General features: G+C 40.1%; 1 protein-coding gene across 2 annotated transcripts in view; it reads right to left on the bottom strand.

Moving 5' to 3' along the window:
* ADARB2 (adenosine deaminase RNA specific B2 (inactive)) overlaps positions 1-21187 on the bottom strand; it is a 652784-nt gene that overhangs the window by 174672 nt on the left and 456925 nt on the right. For both annotated transcript variants that reach the window (XM_072652049.1, XM_072652050.1), the window contains one exon: positions 14352-15256. In XM_072652049.1, the coding sequence (XP_072508150.1) occupies positions 14352-15256 (905 nt within the window). The remainder of the gene's footprint in view (positions 1-14351; positions 15257-21187) is intronic.

Genomic DNA, 21187 nt, shown 5'->3' with positions numbered 1-21187 from the left:
CTAAGTAAGATGACACAGTGGATAGAGTACTGGGTCTACAGTCAGGAAAACTCATCTTCCTGAGTTCAAATGTGGCCTCAGACAATAGTTGTGTGACTGGGCAAGTCACTTAACCTGTTTGCCTCAGTTTCCTCATCTGTAAAATGAGCTAGAGTGGGAAATGGCAAGCCATTCCAATATCTTTACCAAGAAAATCCCAGATGGGTCACAAAGAGTGAAATGGCTAAACAACAACAAAAAATAGCAAGGTGGTTGCTATATATTGATGCGCATTGATGAATTATTCTGAGGAAGTGGTCCAGAGACAGGGAATAAATTAATTTGTTCTTTCATTCATTCACTCATTCAACCAATCAATCAACTGACCAACCTTAGTGACAGGAAGAAGAGGAGGAGGAATGTGGTGTTATAGTGGAGTATACTTATCAAAGTATAATGTAATCGATATATAAGGAATATTGAATTACTCCACAATAACTAACATACACAAATGAGAAAAAAACACAACCTCCCTTGCTAGCTAGGTTCTAGAAAACTCAGCTCTTTTCAGGGAAACAGCTTGGAGGGAATGAGAAAAGAATCTTTTTTTAATCCACAATGATTGCTCTCCACAAGTCATAGTGGGCTAAGATGTTATATAAGTTAACTGACCTGCACAATACAAAGAATCAGAGCAAAGGAGATGTTGGGATCTCTGTGTGCTAGAAATGAGGCCATAGGCAAATCTGGCACTTAGCTCAAATCATGCTGTTCTTTTGCAAGGACAGAAAAGAACCAAAAAGGAGGTTATATTTCTGTGAGGGACCGTAGCACAAAGAGCTTGAGTTGAGTTGGATATATGTTTGAATTACAGAAGCGCAATGCAGGGAACCAGCCCTGAGACTCACTCAGTGTATGCCAGCATGGACAGTGTTAAGCCATTTCAGAGCTGGGCGAATGTGATTGTCACACCTATTCATTTTTAATTTATGTCCATTTAAAATGTGAACACCCCTCTATTGCTAATTTGTTATGGCAATATTAATTAATGATTTTGCTTTACAGTGGTTAGGATGCTGTTTCTATTGAGTAAGATAGATTAGCAGGAATACAAGATTAGAAAAACAATCTGTAAACTGGTTAGAGGCAGTTGGGGGTCACCTTGGGGTTTGGAAAAGGAACACGTTAGTGCTACAAAATCCTATTAGTGTCCTGTGATGCATCTACAGCTAACTACATAATAGACCTCAGCTCCCCTGGTCTGTAGTTAATTCTTAGGGAGGATTCCACTAGATGTTTTTATTTCCAGGGATTCCTCAATAATCTCATCCAAAGTTATTACTGGTAGATGCCAAGAGTCCAAATGATGCTAAAAAAAGCAAAATTGTGTTCAGTTACTATATTTATTCCCATAATTTCATCACCTTTCTGGAAGATTAGCTAAATTAGCTGTAAAAATGGGCTAAGATGGACTAGACATGATGCTGGCATAAAGTTACGTTGGACCAAAGTCTTAAATTTAAAGACATAATTCTATCCCAGAAGAGACTCTGAAGTCTTGGTCAGAACAGTTAGCCACCATAAACAGCTCTTAAGGCACTTTTATTTTAATTACAGCCAATAGCCAGCCATATCTCTTCAATGTGTCTTCATAGTTTGGCAAGAGGAGAGACAAAAGCATGCTTTCTTCCCCCAAATGAGGAAGAAATATGTAAGTAAATGTATGCTCTCTCTCTATGTGGAGGAGTGGTAGTCTATACTGTCACTGAGCTATGTGTGTTGTTGAATTGTTTCAGTAGTGTCTGACTCTTCATGAGCTTGTTTGGGGCTTTCTTGGCAAAAATACTGGAGTGGTTTGCCATTTCCTTCTCCAACTCATTTTCCAGATGAGAAAACTGATGCAAACAGGGTTAAGTGACTTGACCAGGGTCACACAGCTGAGGTCAGATTTGAGTTTAGGAATATAAGTCTTTCAAATTCTAATCCCTAGACTCTAGCCATCCAGCTGTTCCAAAGCCAGTATGTATATACCTGTAATTTTAAAATTCATCTTAGGACAGTAGACCATTTGTGTGCCCCAAGAAACTTCTTTTTCCCTTATCAGTCTTGAGATTTCTTAGGTATCAGGGACTTTTGATGTGGGAACTCCCTCCACTCCTGCATATCAGTACCTGTACTGCATTTTAGAGTCTTAGAGTCTCATTATACCTTGTTCCTTTCTCCATAGTCTATGGCTCAGTCAAACTGGCCACACTGCTGAGCCTTACACATAGCCCTCCATCTCTCAGTCTCTCTGCCTTTACTCTAACTGTCCCCCACCTGGAATGCATCCTCTCCACCCCATCTTCTCTGCTTACAATCCCTTATTTTGTGAAAAACTCTGCTCAAGTACCACCTTTTACCTTTTGGGATCCTTTCATTTACTAGTACTGTTTTTCAAATTAACTAGCATTTACTGTGCATACATGAATATGTTGGATGTATTCTGTGTTTACTGAGGCAACTAGGTAGTATAATGGATAGATCAGTGGATCTGGAGTCAGGAAGAAGTGAGTTCACATCCTGCTTTGGACACATACTAGTGGGACTTGAGAAAGTCACTTAACCTTTGTCTGCCTCAGTGTCCTCATCTATAAATTGGAAATAATAATAGCACCCTCCCAGGATTGTGGTGTGGCTAAATAAGATATTTGTAAAGTATTATAAAAACCTCAAATCATACATATATGTGTATACATACATATATATATATGTGCTACCTGCTATTATTATTATTGTCATTGGTTATTGTTATATGTGTCTATTTTTTCCTCCATTGATAGAATCTAGACTCCTTGAGGTCAGGGGCAATTCATTTTTATTTTTGTGTCTCAGACTTATAGAAAAAGACCCTGATTTTAGGAAAGATTGAAGGTAAAAAGAGAAGAGGATGGCAGAGAATGAGATGGATAGATAGTGTCATGGAGGTAATGAAGATGGGCTTGGACAGAAGGGTCTGGCATGCTGGATCACAAAGAATCAGACATGACTGAATAAATGAACAACAGCACCCAGCACAGTGCCTAGAACATAGTAGGCATTTAATAAAGGCTTGTTGTTTGAACTTTTGTAAGGCCAATTCTTGACTATATATATGTGCTCTGTCATTTTGTGTGTGTGTGCGTGTGTGTGTGTGTGTATGTTTGCAGAAATAGTCAAAAGAACAGATAAAAGTAACAAGCAGTGAATTATAGGTTGGTACTAGACTGCTTTGAATAAGTAAAGAACCAAACTTTGAAAAGGCAAAATGGTACCGTTTCATAATGTTATGTTATGAGCTTAGAGAGACTTTAACTCAGTTGGCTTTGAGTGTTGTATCTAGTACCAAATAGCTGCCACAGAATCATTTTGGAGCTCTACCATATTGGAGATGGGATACATAAGGCCAATGGTATAACTTTCCTACTCAGAACCTTTAGGAACCACTACTCATAGGAGAAAATACAAACTACCTAGCCTGGTTATTAAGAATGTGGTCTGGGGTGGAGCCAAGATGGTGGAGTACAAGGAGGGACCTGCTCCAGCTCTACCCCCATAGCCCATAAAATACCTGTGAAAATGACTCTACACAAATTCTAGAGCAGCAGAAGCCACAAAACAACAAAGTGAAAGATATTTCCAGTCCAAGACAGCCTGCAAGGCTGAAAGAAAAGGTCTATCACACCAGATTCAGAGTGAAGTGCAGTCCAACTTTGGTCATGTGGCACTGACCAGACTGGAGCAGGCTTCAGGGTCAGAATCCCAGTTAGCAGCTGTGGTTCCCACATTTCTCAACCCACAAACACCAAAGACAGCTTCAAAGGTCTGTGAGCAAGCTCCTTCACCTGGGTAAAAAAGGAACAAGGTCTGACCCTAGCCCTGGCTATAGGGTGGTAACAGCCATTGCAGCAGCAGCATCCATTTTTGAAGCCCTCTGCCTAAAGACCCTGGAGGAATTGAGTAACCAATTTGGGCCTCAGTCCTGAGTGGTGGTCTTGGGGTGAGGAGGAACACTGGCATGGTGGAGCTGGTAGAGGCTCTGGAGAAGGAATCCTACTCGCAGATCCTGGGCAGAAAAGCTTGTGCTTGTTCCCAAACTAGAGCACAGGCCAGGAGAGCTGTAAACTCCTCTCCCTTGATTGTGCCACCTTGTAGGAACTGAGAACTTACAGGTCCCTAGAGTATACCCTCCACTTGACAAAGGACTTAAAAGTCAAGTATCTGGGAAAATGCCACAAAAAGAGAAAAAATAAGACTAAAGAAGGTTACTTCTTGGTGAGAAGGTATTTTCTTCCATCCTTTCGGATGAGGAGGAACAAAGCATATCATCAGATGAAGACATCAAAGTCAAGGCTTCTACATCCAAAAAATATGCAAAGATTTCAGGCTACAGAAGAGCTCAAAAAGGATTTTGAAAATCAAGTAAGAGAGGTGGAACAAAAATTGGGAAGAGAAATGAGAGTGATGCAAGAAAATCATGAAAAGTGAGTCAACAGATTGCTAAAGGAGACCCCAAAAAATGCCGAAGAAAATAACATCTTTAAAAGTAGACTAACCCAAATGGCAAAAAGAGGCCCAAAAAGCCAATGAGGAGAAGAATGTTTTAAAAAGCAGAATTATCCAAATGGAAAAGGAGGTTCAAAAGCTCACTGAAGAAAATAGATCTTTAAAAATTAGAACAGAGCAGATGGAAGCTAATGACTTTATGAGAAACCAAAAAATTACAAAACAAAACCAAAAGAACGAAAAAAACAGAAGACAATGTGAAATATCTCATTGGAAAACCAACTTACCTGGAAAATAGATCCAGGAGAGACATTTTAAAAATTATGGGACCATCTGAAAGCCATGATCAAAAAAAAGGAACCTAGATATCATCTGTCATGAAATTATCAAGAAAAACTGCCCTGATATTCTAGAATCAGAGAGTAAACTAAATATTGAAAGAATCCACCAATCACCTCCTGAAAGAGATCTGAAAAGAAAAACTTGTAGGAATATTATAGCCAAATTCCAGAGTTCCCAGGTCAAGGAGAACACATTGCAAACAGCCAGAAAGAAACAATTCAAGTATTGTGGAAATACAATCAGGATAGCACAAGATCTAGCAGCTTCTACATTAAGGGATCAAAGGGCTTGGAATATGATATTCCAGAGGTCAAAGGAGATAGGATTAAAGCCAAGAATCACCTAACCACTAAAACTGACTATAATACTTCAGGGGAAAAATGGTCATTCAATGAAATAGAGGACTTTCAAACATTCTTGATGAAAAGACCAGAGCTAAATAAAAAATTTGACTTTCAAACATAAGAATTAAGAGAAGTATGAAAAGGTAAACAGGAAAGAAAACTCATAAGGGGCTTACTGAAGTTGAACTGTTTACATTCCTCCATGGAAAGATAATATTTGTAACTCTTGAGACTTTTCTCAGTATTTAGGTAGTTGGAGGGATTATGTACATATAGACACAGGGTGAGTTGAATAGGAAGGGATGATATCTAAAAAAATAAAATTAAAGGGTGAGAGAGGAATATGTTGGAAAGAGAAAGGAAGAAATGGAATGGGGCAAATTATCTCTCATAAAAGAGGCAAGAAAAAGCTTTTTCAATGTAGGGGAAGAGGGGGGATGTGAGAGGGAAGAAGTGAAGCTTACTCCCTTTACATTTGGCTTAAGGAGGGAATAACATGCACACTCAATTTGGTATGAAAAAATTTGATAGGAGAGAAGGGGATAAGTGGGGTGTGGGGGGATGATAGAAGGGAGGGCAAATGGGAGAAGGGGGTAATTAGAAGTAAACACTTTTGGGAAGGGACAAAGTCAAAAGAGAGAATAAACAAAATGGGGGGCAGGATAGGATGGAGGGAAATATAGTTAGTCTTTCACAACATGACTATTATGGAAGTCTATTGCATAACTACACATGTATAGTCTATACTGAATTGCTTGACTTCTCAGTGGGGATGGGTGGGGGGTTAGGAAGGAAGAGAATTGGAACTCAAAGTTTTAGGAACAAATGTTGAGAATTGTTTTTGCATGCAACTGGGAAATAAGAAATATAGGTAATGGGGCATAGAAATCCCTCTTGCCCTACAAGAAAAGAGAGAAGATGGGGATTTGGGAAGGGAGGGGTGTGACAGAAGGAAAGGCAGATTGGGGGAAGGGGTAATCAGAATGCAAGGTGTCTTGGGGTGGAGGGATAGGAGAGATGGGGAGAAAGTTTGTAACTCAAAATTTTGTGGAAATGAATGTTGAAAACTAAAAATAAATAAATTTAAAAAAGAATGTGGTCTAAACTCATCTTTCTACCATTATTTCATATTATTCTTTGTTGTTCCCTTTCATACACTTTGTGTTTTTTGGGTGCTACATCCTCTGCTTCCCTGAGTACCCCCCGCTAAAAGTCTTCTCTCAATCCTTAAATTTTTCAAGAGCCATTTAAATATGCCCTTTGTCATGACCAGGCTCTACCTTTTTATATGTGTCTGTATATATATATATATATATATTGTTCTTCTCTGTCCTCCCCTTTACCTCTCCCAAGTATGATGTAAGCTTCATGAAGGCATGGACTTTGTCACTTTTAATTGTGGTATATTTCTAGCACCCAGTTCAGTGCCTTCCACAGCCTAGGGACTTGATAAATATTTGTTGGAGTTGAAAAACAATCACAATCTATAACTTTCATACTATCATCTCAGAAGAGTACTCCATGAACTTAGAAATACTTAACTCAATTGGCTTTGAATGTTGTAAACTGCTGTGAAAAGAACCACAGCCATATCTTCTCAGGGCACCCTGAAATCTACTAGGTGATGAAATAAGGTTGATGTCTATCTGCAAGGAGAGATTGGGGTTGGCTCAGAGTGCCTATAAAAGCTCCGTCCTGGCATCTCTTTCCTTTCCTTTTCTTTCTAAACTATCTCAATTTGCTCATCAGTGTCCATGAGTTCAGTTATCAATTCCATGCAGACAGTTGGGCAAGTATAGTACATAGATTGCTGGACCTGGAATCAAGAAGACCTGAGTTCAAATCTAGCTGCAGGTCCATACTAGTTGTGTGGTCCTGGGCAATTCACTTAGCCCTTTTCAGTCTCACTTCCTTCATCTATAAAATGGAGATAATAATAGCACCTACTCCCAGGTTTGTGGTGAGGATGAGATCATATTTATAAAATGTTTTGCAAGCCTAAAAACCTTACAAATATGATAGCTATTATTATGATCTCTGGATCTATGTATATCTATCCATCTCTCTATCTCTCTTTATATATATATATATATATATATATATATATATATATATATATATATATATATATATATATATATATATATATATATATATATATATATATATATATATATACACACACACACACACAACTCTGGTCTCTCTCCTGAACTTCAGTCCCCTATTACCAACTCTCTCTTGAACAAAATGATTATCCCATAGGCATCTCAACTCAACAGGTCCAATGCAGAACTCATTCAACAAAAATCTATGTATTCTACCAAATCCCTCCTTCTTCTGAACTTTTCTTATGCTGTTAATGTATTGCTCTCTTCCAAGTCATCCAGGTTCCTAGTCATGATGTCATCCTCTACTTTTTATTCTTTCTCATCCCAAATACTCAACAAATAGCCAAATGTTATTGTTTTCACCTTCATGCCTCTTACATGTGTCCCCTTCTCTCTACTTACATAATCAGCACCCTGTTTTAGGTCTTTGTCACTTCTTGCCTAGACTTTCTAATTGAGCTCCCTGCCTCAAGTCCCATCCCCATCAAGTTCACAGCCAGTGAAGTGATTTCCCAAAGCATAGTTCTAAGTACATCACTTCCCTACTTAATAAACTCTAGTGGCTCTCTCTTCCTTCCAGGATCAGATATAAAGTGATTTTCTTTGGCATTTACAACTCTTCACAGTCTGGCCCTCCTTACTGTTCAAGTTTTCTTATACTTTATATCCCTCCTCCACATGGTTTTTGACCATCCATAGGAGCTCATGTGTTGTTTCTTTCTCATGATTCTCCATCCACCTGCCTTTGTAGTCTCCTATACCTGGAATGTCTCCTCACTTCTACTGCTTAGAACTCCTTACTTCAAGACTCAGTACAAACACAACCTTTTATGGCCCTTTCTTGGTCCACTCAGATGGTGCAGTTTTCCCTTTTAGGGTTGCTGTTCCATATATATCATATGTATCTAATTATTTGAATGTTGTCTTCTCTACCATAATGCAAGCTTCATGAAAGCAGGGACTTCTTTGCCTTTTTTTTTTTTGTATCACCAGTGTTTGGCATAATGCCTGACACATAGTAAGCACTTAATTAATGCTTGTTGATTGATTGAGATCCAGAGAATAACAGCAGTACCTCAGATCAAGGAGCTAAGACACAGAGGAGAAGTTGTTGACAAGAATTAGGAAGAAGGCATGTACTAGCAATGATTCAATCTACCTAGTTACCTTTCTGAGGTCTAGCATCTTACTTTCTGTTACTACTTCTGGGTTTTTGTGCCTTGCTGGCATTGGGACCCGGATCTTGAGTAGAGGCTGTATTGGGAGTAATGCCCTTTTGAGATCAGAGTTTTGAAAAGGAAAGTACAAATACGAAAAAATTCTACCTAATTAGTCAGTTGAGAAACTCCAATGAAAAGAAGTTAAAAAGGTATTCCATTTATCCCTCTATGAAATTGTACCTTATTGCATACTTTGTCATTGAAGTGTATCTAAAGATTTTTAATAATGGTTAATTTAGGAATTTCTGAATACTTGGAGTAGTTTAAAGGTTTAGGTAACCATCTAATGTTGGGTCTAGATTCTACCAACCTTCTTACAGCTTGCCTACTGTTGCTATGGAGACCTTCTTTGCTTCCTGGCCAGGTTCTTCCTAGCCTCATCCTTCCAAAAATGCCTAAGGGGAGTTATTTAGTAATGAATGAGGAAGCATCACTATAGTTCTCACCTTCTGCTTAGGGAGGGTTCTAAGGTCCAACATATTAACACTCTAGAAAGACCTAAGAGATTTTTCTCTCAGAATGTCAAAGAATACAAAGTAGTGCCACTTTTGTTTCAGAGGCACTACCAGAAGGTTGCTCCATCTGCATGTGAGTCTTAAGATACTGGTACGTGGGGTTAAAGTATTGCTGTTACTACTTACGTTGTCTTGAGATGATCTTAGTTGAATTGGTTGGCCCCTACTTGCTGTCCTTCAATTGTTCATAGTATGTTGCTCAGAGCAGGAATGAACTACCTAAGAATGTATTTAGATTGCTTCTAAGCATAAAAACATTTGCTGAGTATTCCAAGAGGGTAACCCCCTCCCCCTTTTTTTTGGAAGGAATGGGACCATTAAGACCTGTGAAACCTAGAAAGTTTGCCTAATGGCTTGACTTCATGGAATAACATTTTTATTAGTTCCAAGATATAGAGTCAGAAGTGGGTAGAAGTTGCAGACAGGTAGATTTTAGCTCATTTTAAGCAAGAAATTCCTAATGATGGCAGATGTGTGAAAGCAAAGCAGAATGCTTAGGGAAGGGGCAAGCTACTTGTCTCTAGAGGTCTTCAAGCAGAATTTGGATGGCTTTTTGTCTAGGATGTTGTAGAAGAGAATTCTGGTTAGTTGCAGGTTAGACTTAATGACTTCTGAGGTTCCTTCCCCCAACTCTGAGATTTTATCATTTGGGGAAAGTTCTCAGCTTTTACTGATGTGACCCTGGCTGAGCCTGTGAGGCTTAGATTGCACGTTGAGGAAAGGAAAAGGAAGGAGTTGGGACTTCAGCGAAAGACTTGCAACCTCAAGGTCCATGGCAGTAGATATAAGAGCTTTGGGTTAGTAGGAAGTAAACTTTGTATGGCCAGAGTCCAAAAAATTGGAGAAAAGAGCCTGGAAAAATAAACCGACTTTTAAATTGACTCCTAGTGCAGTATTTCCTCCCCCCTCTCCCCCACTCAGGTCTGAACCAAAACCCCATTTCCCCTGCAGGATACCAATTCAGTAAAACTAGTGGCAGCAACTGGCTGTGATTACCATTGCCATGGCCAGCACAGCACCCAGCTGGGCAGAACGAGGGGTACATGTGAGGGGGACGCCGGAGAGGAGGTTAATGAGCCTTCTGGAGCGGCAGAGGTGCCAGTGGGCGTGATGAATAGCTCGCCACCCGCTCTGTGCAATGTGCCCTTCATCATCTAGTCGGGGTGGTTAGTGGACTGTCAGAAAAATATAATTTAGCGGTGGTGGCTTTAACTGATGTGCCGCATGCTGGGGTCAAATGACTATTACAGAGTAGTAGCAGTGCCCGGCTCCTTCATGGTGAGAGCTTCGAGCTGACAACATGAAAGAAAAAGGCACCGTGGCCCGAATTCCCTGACATCCTTCATCTCTCAGCCAGGGTGGGGTGGGGAAGAGGAGAAGGAGAGGACTGGGAGAACTAGAGAGCAAGAGAGGCAGCAGGGACATTTCTCTTCGGAGAGAGAAAATGCCAGTTGTGGATGAAGCTTAGCACACAACTCACCGACCATTTTAGGAAGCTTAGATGGGAGGAGATCTGAGAATCCAAAGGAAAGGACCATGTCCCAAAATTGCCGATGGTGATGGAGGGTGGTCGGTCAATTCCCAGGAAGTGGCCAGGGTTCATTTAGCTCACCCAAGTTAACGAAGATCAGTGGCAAAATGAAAGGAATTCATCCCTGAGTGGAGAGGGCAATTTAAGGGGCACAATTCATGGACCAGAGGTCAGCAACCTCTGTAGTCCCCAGTGCTAACAGTGAGGTCAGGCAGTACTTTGGTGGAGGGCCATGGATATGTCTGTGCTGCAGACAATGGAGAAGGATGACAGGAGTAAGAAAAAGAGAGGGGAAAGTAAAGAAGTGGGAAAGCAGAAGAAGGACACTGGAGCACAAAGGAAATGAATGACAAAAAGAGGGAAAAGGGAAAAAAATCAATAGGCACATAGGGGATTGTGTGCAATGCTACCAATGATTGTTTCAGGTGACATCTACTAATAGGTATGCTGTCAATTTTTTCCTGATCCTAAGCTATCCTTGGATTCTCTAGAAATCAATAATAATTCAGGTAGGAGGGGTTTGGGATTGAAAATATTCAAGTGTGACATTGAACATACAAACATACAATAATGTTGAACATACAAAGTCTAATATCCAGCCTCTATTGAGAGATCTGGTTTTTGTATCTATTACTATTGAGGGCACCATCATCCTTCTAGTACCCTGGGCTCGGAACATAGCCGAATGTTAACACAGGTATCATCCTGGACGATGTCTCCCTCTGCCCGCCACCCCCCAACCCCTCCCCAATCCAATTTGTTGTCAAGACCTGTCAATTTCACCTTTGCAGCATCTGTTGAACATTCCCTCCATTCCCCCCATATTACCACTGCTCTGGTACAGGCCTTCATCAACTCATGCCTGGACTATTGTAATAGCCTGTGGGTGGCGCTGTTAGCCTCCATTCTTTCCCCACTGCAATCTGTCCTCCACTCAGCTGCCCAAGGGATTTTTCTAAAGTGCAGGCTTGACCATGGTACCCCACTATTCAATAAACTCTAGTATCCCCCATTGCCTCCAAGATCAAATACAAAATTTTCTGTCTAGCATTCAAAGCCCTTTATAATGTAGTCTCCCTTACCTTTCCAGCCTTCTTACAGTTTATTCCCTGACATGTATCCTTCAATCTAGTGACAGTGACTTCCTTGCCATCAATACCTTTGAGCTTTGGGCAGCTTCTCTGTCCATCTCCCCTGAGCAGGATACTCTTCCTCATTTCTGCCTCCTGGCTGCTCTGGCTTCCTTAAGTCCCAACTAAAATCCCACCTTCTATAGGAAATCTTTCCCAAACCCTTTTAATTCTAGTGTTTTCTCTCTGTTACTTCTTTTCTATTTATCTTATATGTAGCTTGGTTGTACATAATTGTTTGCATGTTGTTTTCCCCACCAGATTGTAATCCCCTAGAGGGCAGGGACTGTCCTTTGTCTCTTTTTGTACCCCAAGTGCTTAGTACAGTGCCTCACACATAATAAATTAATTAAGTACTTAACAGATATTTATTGACTCACTGGCTGATTGACTACGATGCTACTTTGTATCTATCTGTCCATTAATGCTTGGCAGGAAAGGCAGCAAGATAGATTGAGTAGATAGATGACCTTACCTGGGTTCAAGTCCCACCTAAGTGGGCAGCTAGGTGGTGCAGTGGATAGAGCACTAGTGCAGGAGTCAGGAGGACCTAAGTTCAAATCTCACCTCAGACACTTGACACTCACTAGCTGTGTGACCTTGGGCAAGTCACTTAACCCCAATTGCCTCATCCTGGGTCATCTCTAGTCATCCTGATGAATATCTGGTCACTGGATTCAGATGGCTCTGGAGGAGAAGTGAGGCTGGTGACCTACACAGCCCTCCCTCACTCAAAACAAAGTCAAGTGCAAGTCATGTTGTTATTTCTCTGATGGCATGGTCTTCTTTGGCAACGAAGGATGAACACACACACACACCCACCTAAACACATGCTGGCTATGTGACTTTGGGCAGCCTCTCAGTGCCCCAGACAACTACCTGAGTCTCTAAGTCTCATAACAGATACCTTTCCACATTGATAGATATTGACAGATGGAGTTTGCTCAATGGGGCTTCCTACACCAATTATATAATTCTCCTGGTCCGAGGGAGGGAAAACAAAACAAATCTAAGTGTTTCTGTGGCACCATGCATTCATTATGTGATACACTGAGCATTTGATTTACCATAGTGAACTCCCTAAGTGAAATCTAGTTCTAAGCCTGTGGCTATACTACTGACACTATATTTGAGTCTTCTTTTGCTTAATGAGGAACAAGCAAAAAAAATTCTTAACTTATTGGTCTTTGCAAAATAGAGTTGTGATTGCACAAAGGTAGAAAAAAAGCAATATTTTCCTCTAAGAGAAATACTATAACACTAACTGCTAATGTGACTTTGGGCAAGTCACTTCTTTTGAATTCAGCCTTGGTTTGCTCATCTACAAATTGAGAAAGTTTGACAAAAGGATGTCTGAGGTCATGGGGACAAGATGGCAGAGAGAGAGAGAGAGAGAGAGAGAGAGAGAGAGAGAGAGAGAGAGAGAGAGAGAGAGAGAGAGAGAGAGAGAGAGCTGGCTTTAGAACTAGGACCAGAGAGATTCAAGCCCTGCCACTAACGCCTGCTGACTTCGTGAGCCTTTTGGTGTTCTAGACAGCTCTCTGGTTTTATAAACTGCAGAGAAGGAGCCAGCATACACTGACAGAGAAAGATCTTCACCCATAGCATTAATGAAACCACAGTTCCAGTCCCAATCTCTAAATTCCCTTTCCTTGCCACTTTTAGTAGACCTCTCTTGCTGTTTGGAAAATACATTTATTTTTAGGTGGCTACAGATCCTTAATTGAACAAATTAGAGACCAGCTAGGAAGACACTCTAAAGACAACCAAAAGGTGACTTTGGAAAACAAGTGGCCCAATTCAGTTGTCTGCCTTCCTGTGTATTTCTTAAATCTATCTGTTTTAACCTCTTCTTCCCTCTCCATTCCTGGCTTCCAGGGGGGGCAAAATTCATCAGGAAAGGGAGAGGGGGTGGAATACTGAGGCCATACACTATATATGATTTTTATGTGCAATACATGGAATTCAGAATCAAAGAATGAAGCAACCGCCTCATGTTTTGCTTTTGCTTTCTTGTTCTGAAATGCTTTCTTAGCTAGAAAACTCAGTCAGTATTATTGTCTAAAGAACTCTTGTAATCATAACATGATTAAAAAAAAGTTAGCCTTTCTTGGTGACTTAAACATTCCTGGAAAACAAATTAATAGAAAGAAGCATTTAATGATCTGTCTGTATATACTGACCTATCCTGTAGAGAAACAGCTTTTTTTTTTTTTTTTTTTTTTTTTTGCTAAAAGGGAAAAAAAGAATTCTCCCTCTCAAGCTTTCCTTCTCTCTTTTATCTTGTACTATAGTATCTTCCCTTGTAGTCAGTTGCATCATTACAAAAATTACCTGGCTTCATTAATTCCCTCATTACCTCTGGCAAGTTAGAGCACTGACATTCTCTCTCCTTTCTTCACATTCACACTGTCCTTTCACCAAAAAGCCTGCAAATTGGTCCTAATGATAAGGACAGAGGGGGAAGAAAGGGGCCTTTTGTGCCCTGGGAGGAAGCCTTGCTTTCCGGGAAAAGACGTGCTTGGCGGTAACACACTACTTACGGTCATTGGAAGAGAGTGGTCTGCCTGGTCCCCCATTACAGCAAGAACAACAATAATTCACATTCATCTTAGCATCCTTCCACCTGGGTGGCAGCTACCTGAGAATTCTCACCTGTGGCAAAGGGTTACATTTACTCCTGCTGGGAATGTGGCTGGGCAGCCGAATGTTAAAGAGAGCCTGCAGAGCAGCCTGGGCTGCTTGGCCCTTGGCCAGCTTCTTGCTACGTCCTGAGCCTTCAAATGTCCTGCCATCCACTCTCACTGCCATCACAAAGCTCTTGGCATGCTGCTTCTCCACTGTCTCAGAAAGGCAGATGTATCTCAGCCCTGAGCGCAGTTCATTCAGCACCACCACTGGGTTCTTTTCCCTCTCCCCCTGGAAGGCTGACTTGGACTTGGGGTTTGCATGGCTCATCAAGTCCAGCCTGTGGTAGAGTAATCTCCCCTGTCGGTAAGCTGTTGAGAGCAATTCAGTGTTAACGGGATGGCAGCTGGAAAAGTTATCAGTTGGAGGGGATGGTTCAAACTCTTTGAAGAGAGTATCTGGGAAATCAGCCTGGTCAGAGGTAAAGTCTGTAGATGGGCTGATGCCATTCCCCATGGCAAAGTGTGCTTGGCATGCATTGGGAAACTGGACAAAAGACTTCAGGGCTAACTCAGCTGCCCTCATTTTGGCTTTCTTTTTTGTGGGTCCTGTGCCTTCAAAGGTAAATCCATTAACTTCAACAGCTACTGCAAAGACGGGAGCATGGACTGGTCCCGTCTGAGAAACCATTTTGTACTGTAAACCTGGTTTCAGTTCATGGAGTTGGACCAGGGCATTCTTTGGTGTCACCGACCATGAGAGTTTCTTCCAGATGAGTTGGAGTTTGCAGAAATGGCCACTGTTCCCTTCCTCTAAGGGTCTTTTCCTCTTGATGCTGGATGGACCTCCTCTTGAGGGGTCACTGGATGGCAGTGGCTTCGCCTCCAAGTTGCCAACGTTGCGGTTTTCCTTCACATCTGCACTGTTGGTACCTGGTGGTGAGAATAAATGAGTCACAACAGCAGGAAAGGGTAGGTTGCTATTGCTGATAACTATAGCACCATGTTTCAGGCTTTGAGATCAAAGAAAATCAAAGCCTCTAATCTAACATCATAAGCAAGGTCAACATATTCCAGGAACTTAGAAATAGTTGACCAGTCAGTCATCAATTAGAGAACACATCTCAGTAATGAAATACATGAAAATCAGCATATTAAACTGGTTATAAGACCTGATGCTAATATTATGATTTACTGTTTGCAAAGTGCTCTGCACTTTGTTTGATCCTCACAAATCTCTGAGGTAGGTTTTGTAGGTTGTATGATGCCTCATTTTACAGATGAGGAAACTGAGGTGCAAGGAGGTTGAGTGAATTGCCCATGGTCCTTCACTTAGCAAGTCACAGGCTTGCTTGGTATTTGAACCTGTCTCTCCTGACTCCCAGCCTAGTCCTCTTCCTGTATGATCATTCTGCCTTTCTAGTAGAAATTATTACACACTGCTTGATGAGTGGGGGAGTAACTACCTGCCACAGATCAATTTGCAATTAGTGCCTTGATGAGCCAAGAAATTCATTCTTAAACAGTTCTGGGAGAGCCATATTTCTGACAAGAGGAGGGTGGGAATGGGAGGAAGGCAGCTAGCCTGCCCAGCGAATGATCCTTGGTGTTATAATCAGCCCTGGATTGTTATGCAGAGGTTGCTGAGTAGGCAGAAATCTCTGCCAATATCCTGCAAAATGACTCTTCCTGCATTTTATCACTTTATTCCATCCATTAAAAAGACAATTTTAAAGAAGACCTTCTCCTTGCCTGGGGTAGTTTAAACATCTCCTTCCGCAGAATGGAGGTAGTAAGGAAATAAGCATTTATGAAATGCCTGCTATGTACCAGGCACCATGTTAAATATTTTATAAATATCTTATTTGACAACCACAACTTTGGCAGGTAGGTGTTATTATTATCCCCATTTTACCGATGAAGAAACTAAGGCAAATAGAAGTGACTTGTCCAGGGTCATACAGTTAGTAAGTATCTGAGACTGAATTTAAACTCTGGTCTTCTTCACTCTAGGTTGAGAACTCTATTAGCCTTGATGACTTAGCTGCCTTGGAAGGACAAGACCATAGAATTCAATGATTCAAATACTGCCTAATTTTGAGAGCTTTGAGATTCCTAGCTGAGCAACCATGGCCAATGTAATGGCACATTACTCCACAGCAATCATTGCATCTTTCTTAATAGCCTTTCCAGGTACTTTTTGATCCTGGAAGAGGTTCAGAGAGGCAGTTAAATGACTCATCCTCAAATTGGTCTCTTTGGAGGCCAAATCTTTGTGCCGTAGAGTCCAGCTCTGAGGTGCTTACTCCACTTTCTGCCCAATATACTTCTGTCCCACTCCTTCTCTCATGCAGACATTTGCATTCATGACAGGTAGAGAATACAATCCCCACCTGGAATTGCAGCTGGAATGAAGACAAATAATACAAATAATAACTGGAGTTGGGCCAAGCCAGACACTCTTTGCTTAGGTTAAAAAAATGAAACAAAACCAAAACTGAAACTCTAGGATCTTTTAGGAGCTACAAATAGTCATGATACAATTTGTATGTTCCATCTAAAAGAATGTGGGACTGTTGCAGCACTCTAACCATTTTATCCATTCCCTCCCCTGGCATCTAGCTTGACTCCACACTGGATTTCCTATATGTCTGTCAAGAGATTTCTTGCCGAAGACTGAATCTAGTTTGATCTTCTAGCACCTAGGACAGAGGTTCTTTTTAAGATTTTGACAACTATATTTCAGTATAATTGAGTTTCTTTGTAAAACTCTTTTATTTTAGGGGATCTCTAGGCTTTACCAATCAGCCAAAGAGATTTGTGAGACAAGAAAAAAAGTTAAGAGTTCCTGACCTCAGAAAATCTCAGAGAAAGCTTTACGTGAAGAGGTGGTCCATAGCCTGAATAAAGGTCCCCAAACTTTCTATATGGCGCAAAGATTGGGTCCCTTCTGTTTATCCCATTCTTCAAGAAAATGATAAAGATGCACAACAGCAGACTCCACGGTTAATGTTTGCTGTTGTCCTTTGCCCTATGCTAGTTCTGCCAGTATTATATGTCCATCACTACCTATATCCTCCCTAATAGTTTTAACATGTTCCATAAGCACTACGCTTCAAGTGTAGTTATTTTTTAGTCTCAGACTCACTTTCAAGGCAAAAACATGGCATTTACTTCTTCTATCTGTTCCTTTCTCTTATTTATAGCCCTATTCTCTGAGTCCCCTTTGTCCATATGTTTTAAAAAGTGCCTTCTTTTTAAACCCTGAAAGACTCACTTCTACTTTCAGGTACTTAGTTCCTGTGGAATATACTGGCCTCTCATTTCCTTATTTAGGGATCATTACCCTAAAAGGAATTTATCCAAGTTTGAATCAGAAGTTTGAGGCAGGCACCAAACTTAAAATTGTAGGCTTTGCTGAAAGTTTCTGGATTCAAAAAGCATCAATCTACCTGGAGACCAACATATGGATATTAAAAAAAAAGTCACACAGTAATGATCTAAGTAATCCATTCTCATTACCAGCTGCCTGCATAAACATTTCCTTCTAATATGTGAGTGATGGCCCGGCTTAGGCAACTTCTTAGAAATAGAGTTAATAATATTTTCACATGATTGGCATGTGCTTGATTTGTATTTTAATAAATCATACATATTTGTATCTCCAGTGCTTAGCAGAGTACCTGGTACATAGCAGGAGCTTAATAAATGGTCTTTGATTAATTTCATTCAAATACATTTTGGCATACCCATAGAGGATGATATTAAAAATAAATAAAATAAATCTTTTGTCATCTAAAATAATGCTCTCCAAAGTGGGCACTGATGTTCTTGGGGGTAGGGCATGACATGACTCCAAGGATTATGTTATCAATCTAGTGGAGGGTGGGGTGATGGGTTTCATACCACCCATGACAATCAATTGTGGACAGGTCTCCCACATAATTATATGACCCCATCTGTTTATTAGAATCTTCTCCCCCAAATCTGTTTATTCCTACTACTGGTCTCCCCTCACTCCACTGGACTTGAAACTCTCAGAGTATATGTAACCTAAGACCCAAGAATCTTTAATGATTGCAATGGCAAAATTCACCCTCACCCCACCCTATCCCCACTTGTCTGCCATAGATACGCAAACACTGAACTTTCCACTACCAGGTGCTAGCTAGTAAAACACACCCCACAATCACCTATATTTAATTTCGCCTTTATGTATGTGAGAGAAAGAATAGCACAGAATGAACAGGTATGCATAGACTGTGATCTGCATCAAATACATTATTTTTCTGAGCAAACCTGCCCCTCATCTGAATTATCTCTTTCTGTCAAAGATATACCTTCCTTCCAGTCACCCAGGTCAGAAGCTTGGTGCAATCCTCAACTCCTCCTTCAATCCACATATTTGCTTAATTGTCTGATTTTGTTTTTTCTACCACCACAATAATCTCCCACATCTGTCCCCTGTTCTCCACTTATAGAGTTACTTCCCTGACTGAGGCCCTCATCATCTCTCACTGGATCACTGTAGTAACATCCTAATTAATCTCCCTGCTTCAAATCTCATTTCCAAACTGTCTTCCATGTAGCTGTCAGTCACTCCCCTACTCAATTAACTTCAGTGGTTCCTCATCCACTTGAGGTTCAAAATTAATATTTCCTTTTCATTTCTATTTTTCTTTTTGTTTTATAATGTACATAATTATTGGTACAATGATAATCATATAATTTATAAAAAACATGTAGGGGACATATGTGCTTTTTTTTAATCAGATAGTGTTTCGAAAGGGTTTAGAGAACACAGGTTTAAAATGTCTTATTTTCCCCATAACCTCCTGTACATTTCGGAAAGTAACAAACATTATGTGTATTACACTTATCCCCTCCTCTTCTTCCTCCTCCTCCTCCATTAATCAATCAACACACATTTATTAAGGACTTACTATGTGCTAGCCAGGCACAGTGCCAGGCACTGGAGATACAAAGGCAAACCTGAAATATTCCCCACTCTCAAGGAGCTCATGTTCTACCGGGGGGACAGCATGTAAGTATATATAACATGTATCTAAGGTGATCAAGGGGTAGTGCAAGAACAACTGAGAATCAGGAAAGGTTTTATATAGAAGGTAGGCTTGAACTGAGCAAAAGCCCTAGGACACTACATATTCTAAATGGTGGATGCGAGGAGGGAATGAGTGCGAGACAAGGGGCTTAGCAGGTGCTAAGGTTTGGGAGAAGAGAAAAAGAATGATGTACCATGTACGGCGGAGGTATCAAATCCATCAGAACAGTCCTGAATATGGCCTGAAGTAGATTAAAATGCAAATGTGAAATATCTGACAAAATAATGAAAAATACAATAGACTGTAGATAATGTTAATATGTGCTTTTCTAAGGCAATATGTTATGTGTTTACATGCATACACATGTATACCTGCATGTACGCACATGTACACATATATGCTTATCTATGTATGTATATTTATCTTCATTTATATTTGCAAACAGTTTTCTCTCATGCTTCTACTTCCTCCCCCACTGAACATTAAAAACAAAATGCAAACAAAAATCTTTAGGACATATGCACTTAGTTGAGCACAACAAAATCTCACATTGACCATATCCAAAAATGCAAGTCTCATTCTGGATTTTAAGTCCAATGTGTTTCTGGCAGGAGGTGAGTAGTATGGTATGTTTTCAGTTTTCTGCACTCCTAGCTTATTATTTCATTAAACAGAATTCTGAAGTGTTCCTTAGTTTTTTTTCCTATATAATTATTGGCATTGTACAAATTGTTCTAATTCTTCTCACTTCACCTGTATCCGATCATAGAAGTCTTTGTGGTTTCCTTTGAAACTATTTTATTATTCTTATGTGATAATAAGTCTATTATATTCATATAGCACAATTTGCTTAGCCATTCCTCAGTACATAGGTATCCCCTTAATTTTCCCTTTTAGTCTACTATGAAAAGAGTTGATGTGTATAAACACACATATACATAGACATGTATACGCACATGTTATATAGGTATGCATTGTGTATGCATGTATGGATAGATGGATATCGTGGATGTGCATGGTTTCTTTTCCTTTTTCTTTGACATCTTTGTTGTTTAGGTATACCAGTTGTATAGCTGGAGTAAGGTGTGTATATAGTGTTGTAACTTTTAGGGCAAAGTTCGAAATTGCTTTCCACAATGGCTGGACCAAGTCAGCTTCATGAACAATGCATTAGTTCTCCTGTTTTCCTATAACTCCTCTAATGTTGGTCATTTTTTTTCTTTTGCCATCTTTACCTTTCTTAGGAATATTAGGTAGAACCTCAGAATTGTTTTAGTTTGCATTTTCCCAATTATTAATAATTTGGAATATTTTAATGTGGTTATTGATCATTTGTATTTCTTCTTTTGTAAAATTCCTCTTCATAACCTTTGACAACTTATCTATTAAGAAATAGCTCTTTATATATCTTGAATATGAGAATTTTATTTTAAAAAGTTACATTTCCTTAGTTTCTGTACTTATGCAATACCTACTGTGTGCTAATCACTGTTCAAAGTGTTGGAGATACAAAGAAAGGTTAAAAAGTTAGTCTCTACTTCAAGGAGCTCAGTCTCTTTACAACCAAGATATTTTTTCAGAGGTAAATCTTTTTTTCTTTTTTTTTTTAGAGTACCTTTGTACCTAATTTTGTTTCTTCCTCCCCTGCCCTCCCCTCCATGAGCATAGCTGGCACGTAATGCAGTAAGTTTTCCTATATAAGCTTTAGCATCACCCCCATTAGGTTGCAAGTTTCCTAAGGAGGCTCTGCCTGCTATGTTAGTGTTAGCAGTTCATTTTTTTCGTCCCTTGACTGGAAGAC

Source organism: Notamacropus eugenii, chromosome 3, assembly GCF_028372415.1.
Source record: "Notamacropus eugenii isolate mMacEug1 chromosome 3, mMacEug1.pri_v2, whole genome shotgun sequence".
In the NCBI taxonomy this organism is placed as follows: Eukaryota; Metazoa; Chordata; class Mammalia; order Diprotodontia; family Macropodidae; genus Notamacropus; species Notamacropus eugenii.
Note: the sequence above shows the minus strand (reverse complement) of the source record. Positions and strands in the feature narration are given on the sequence as shown.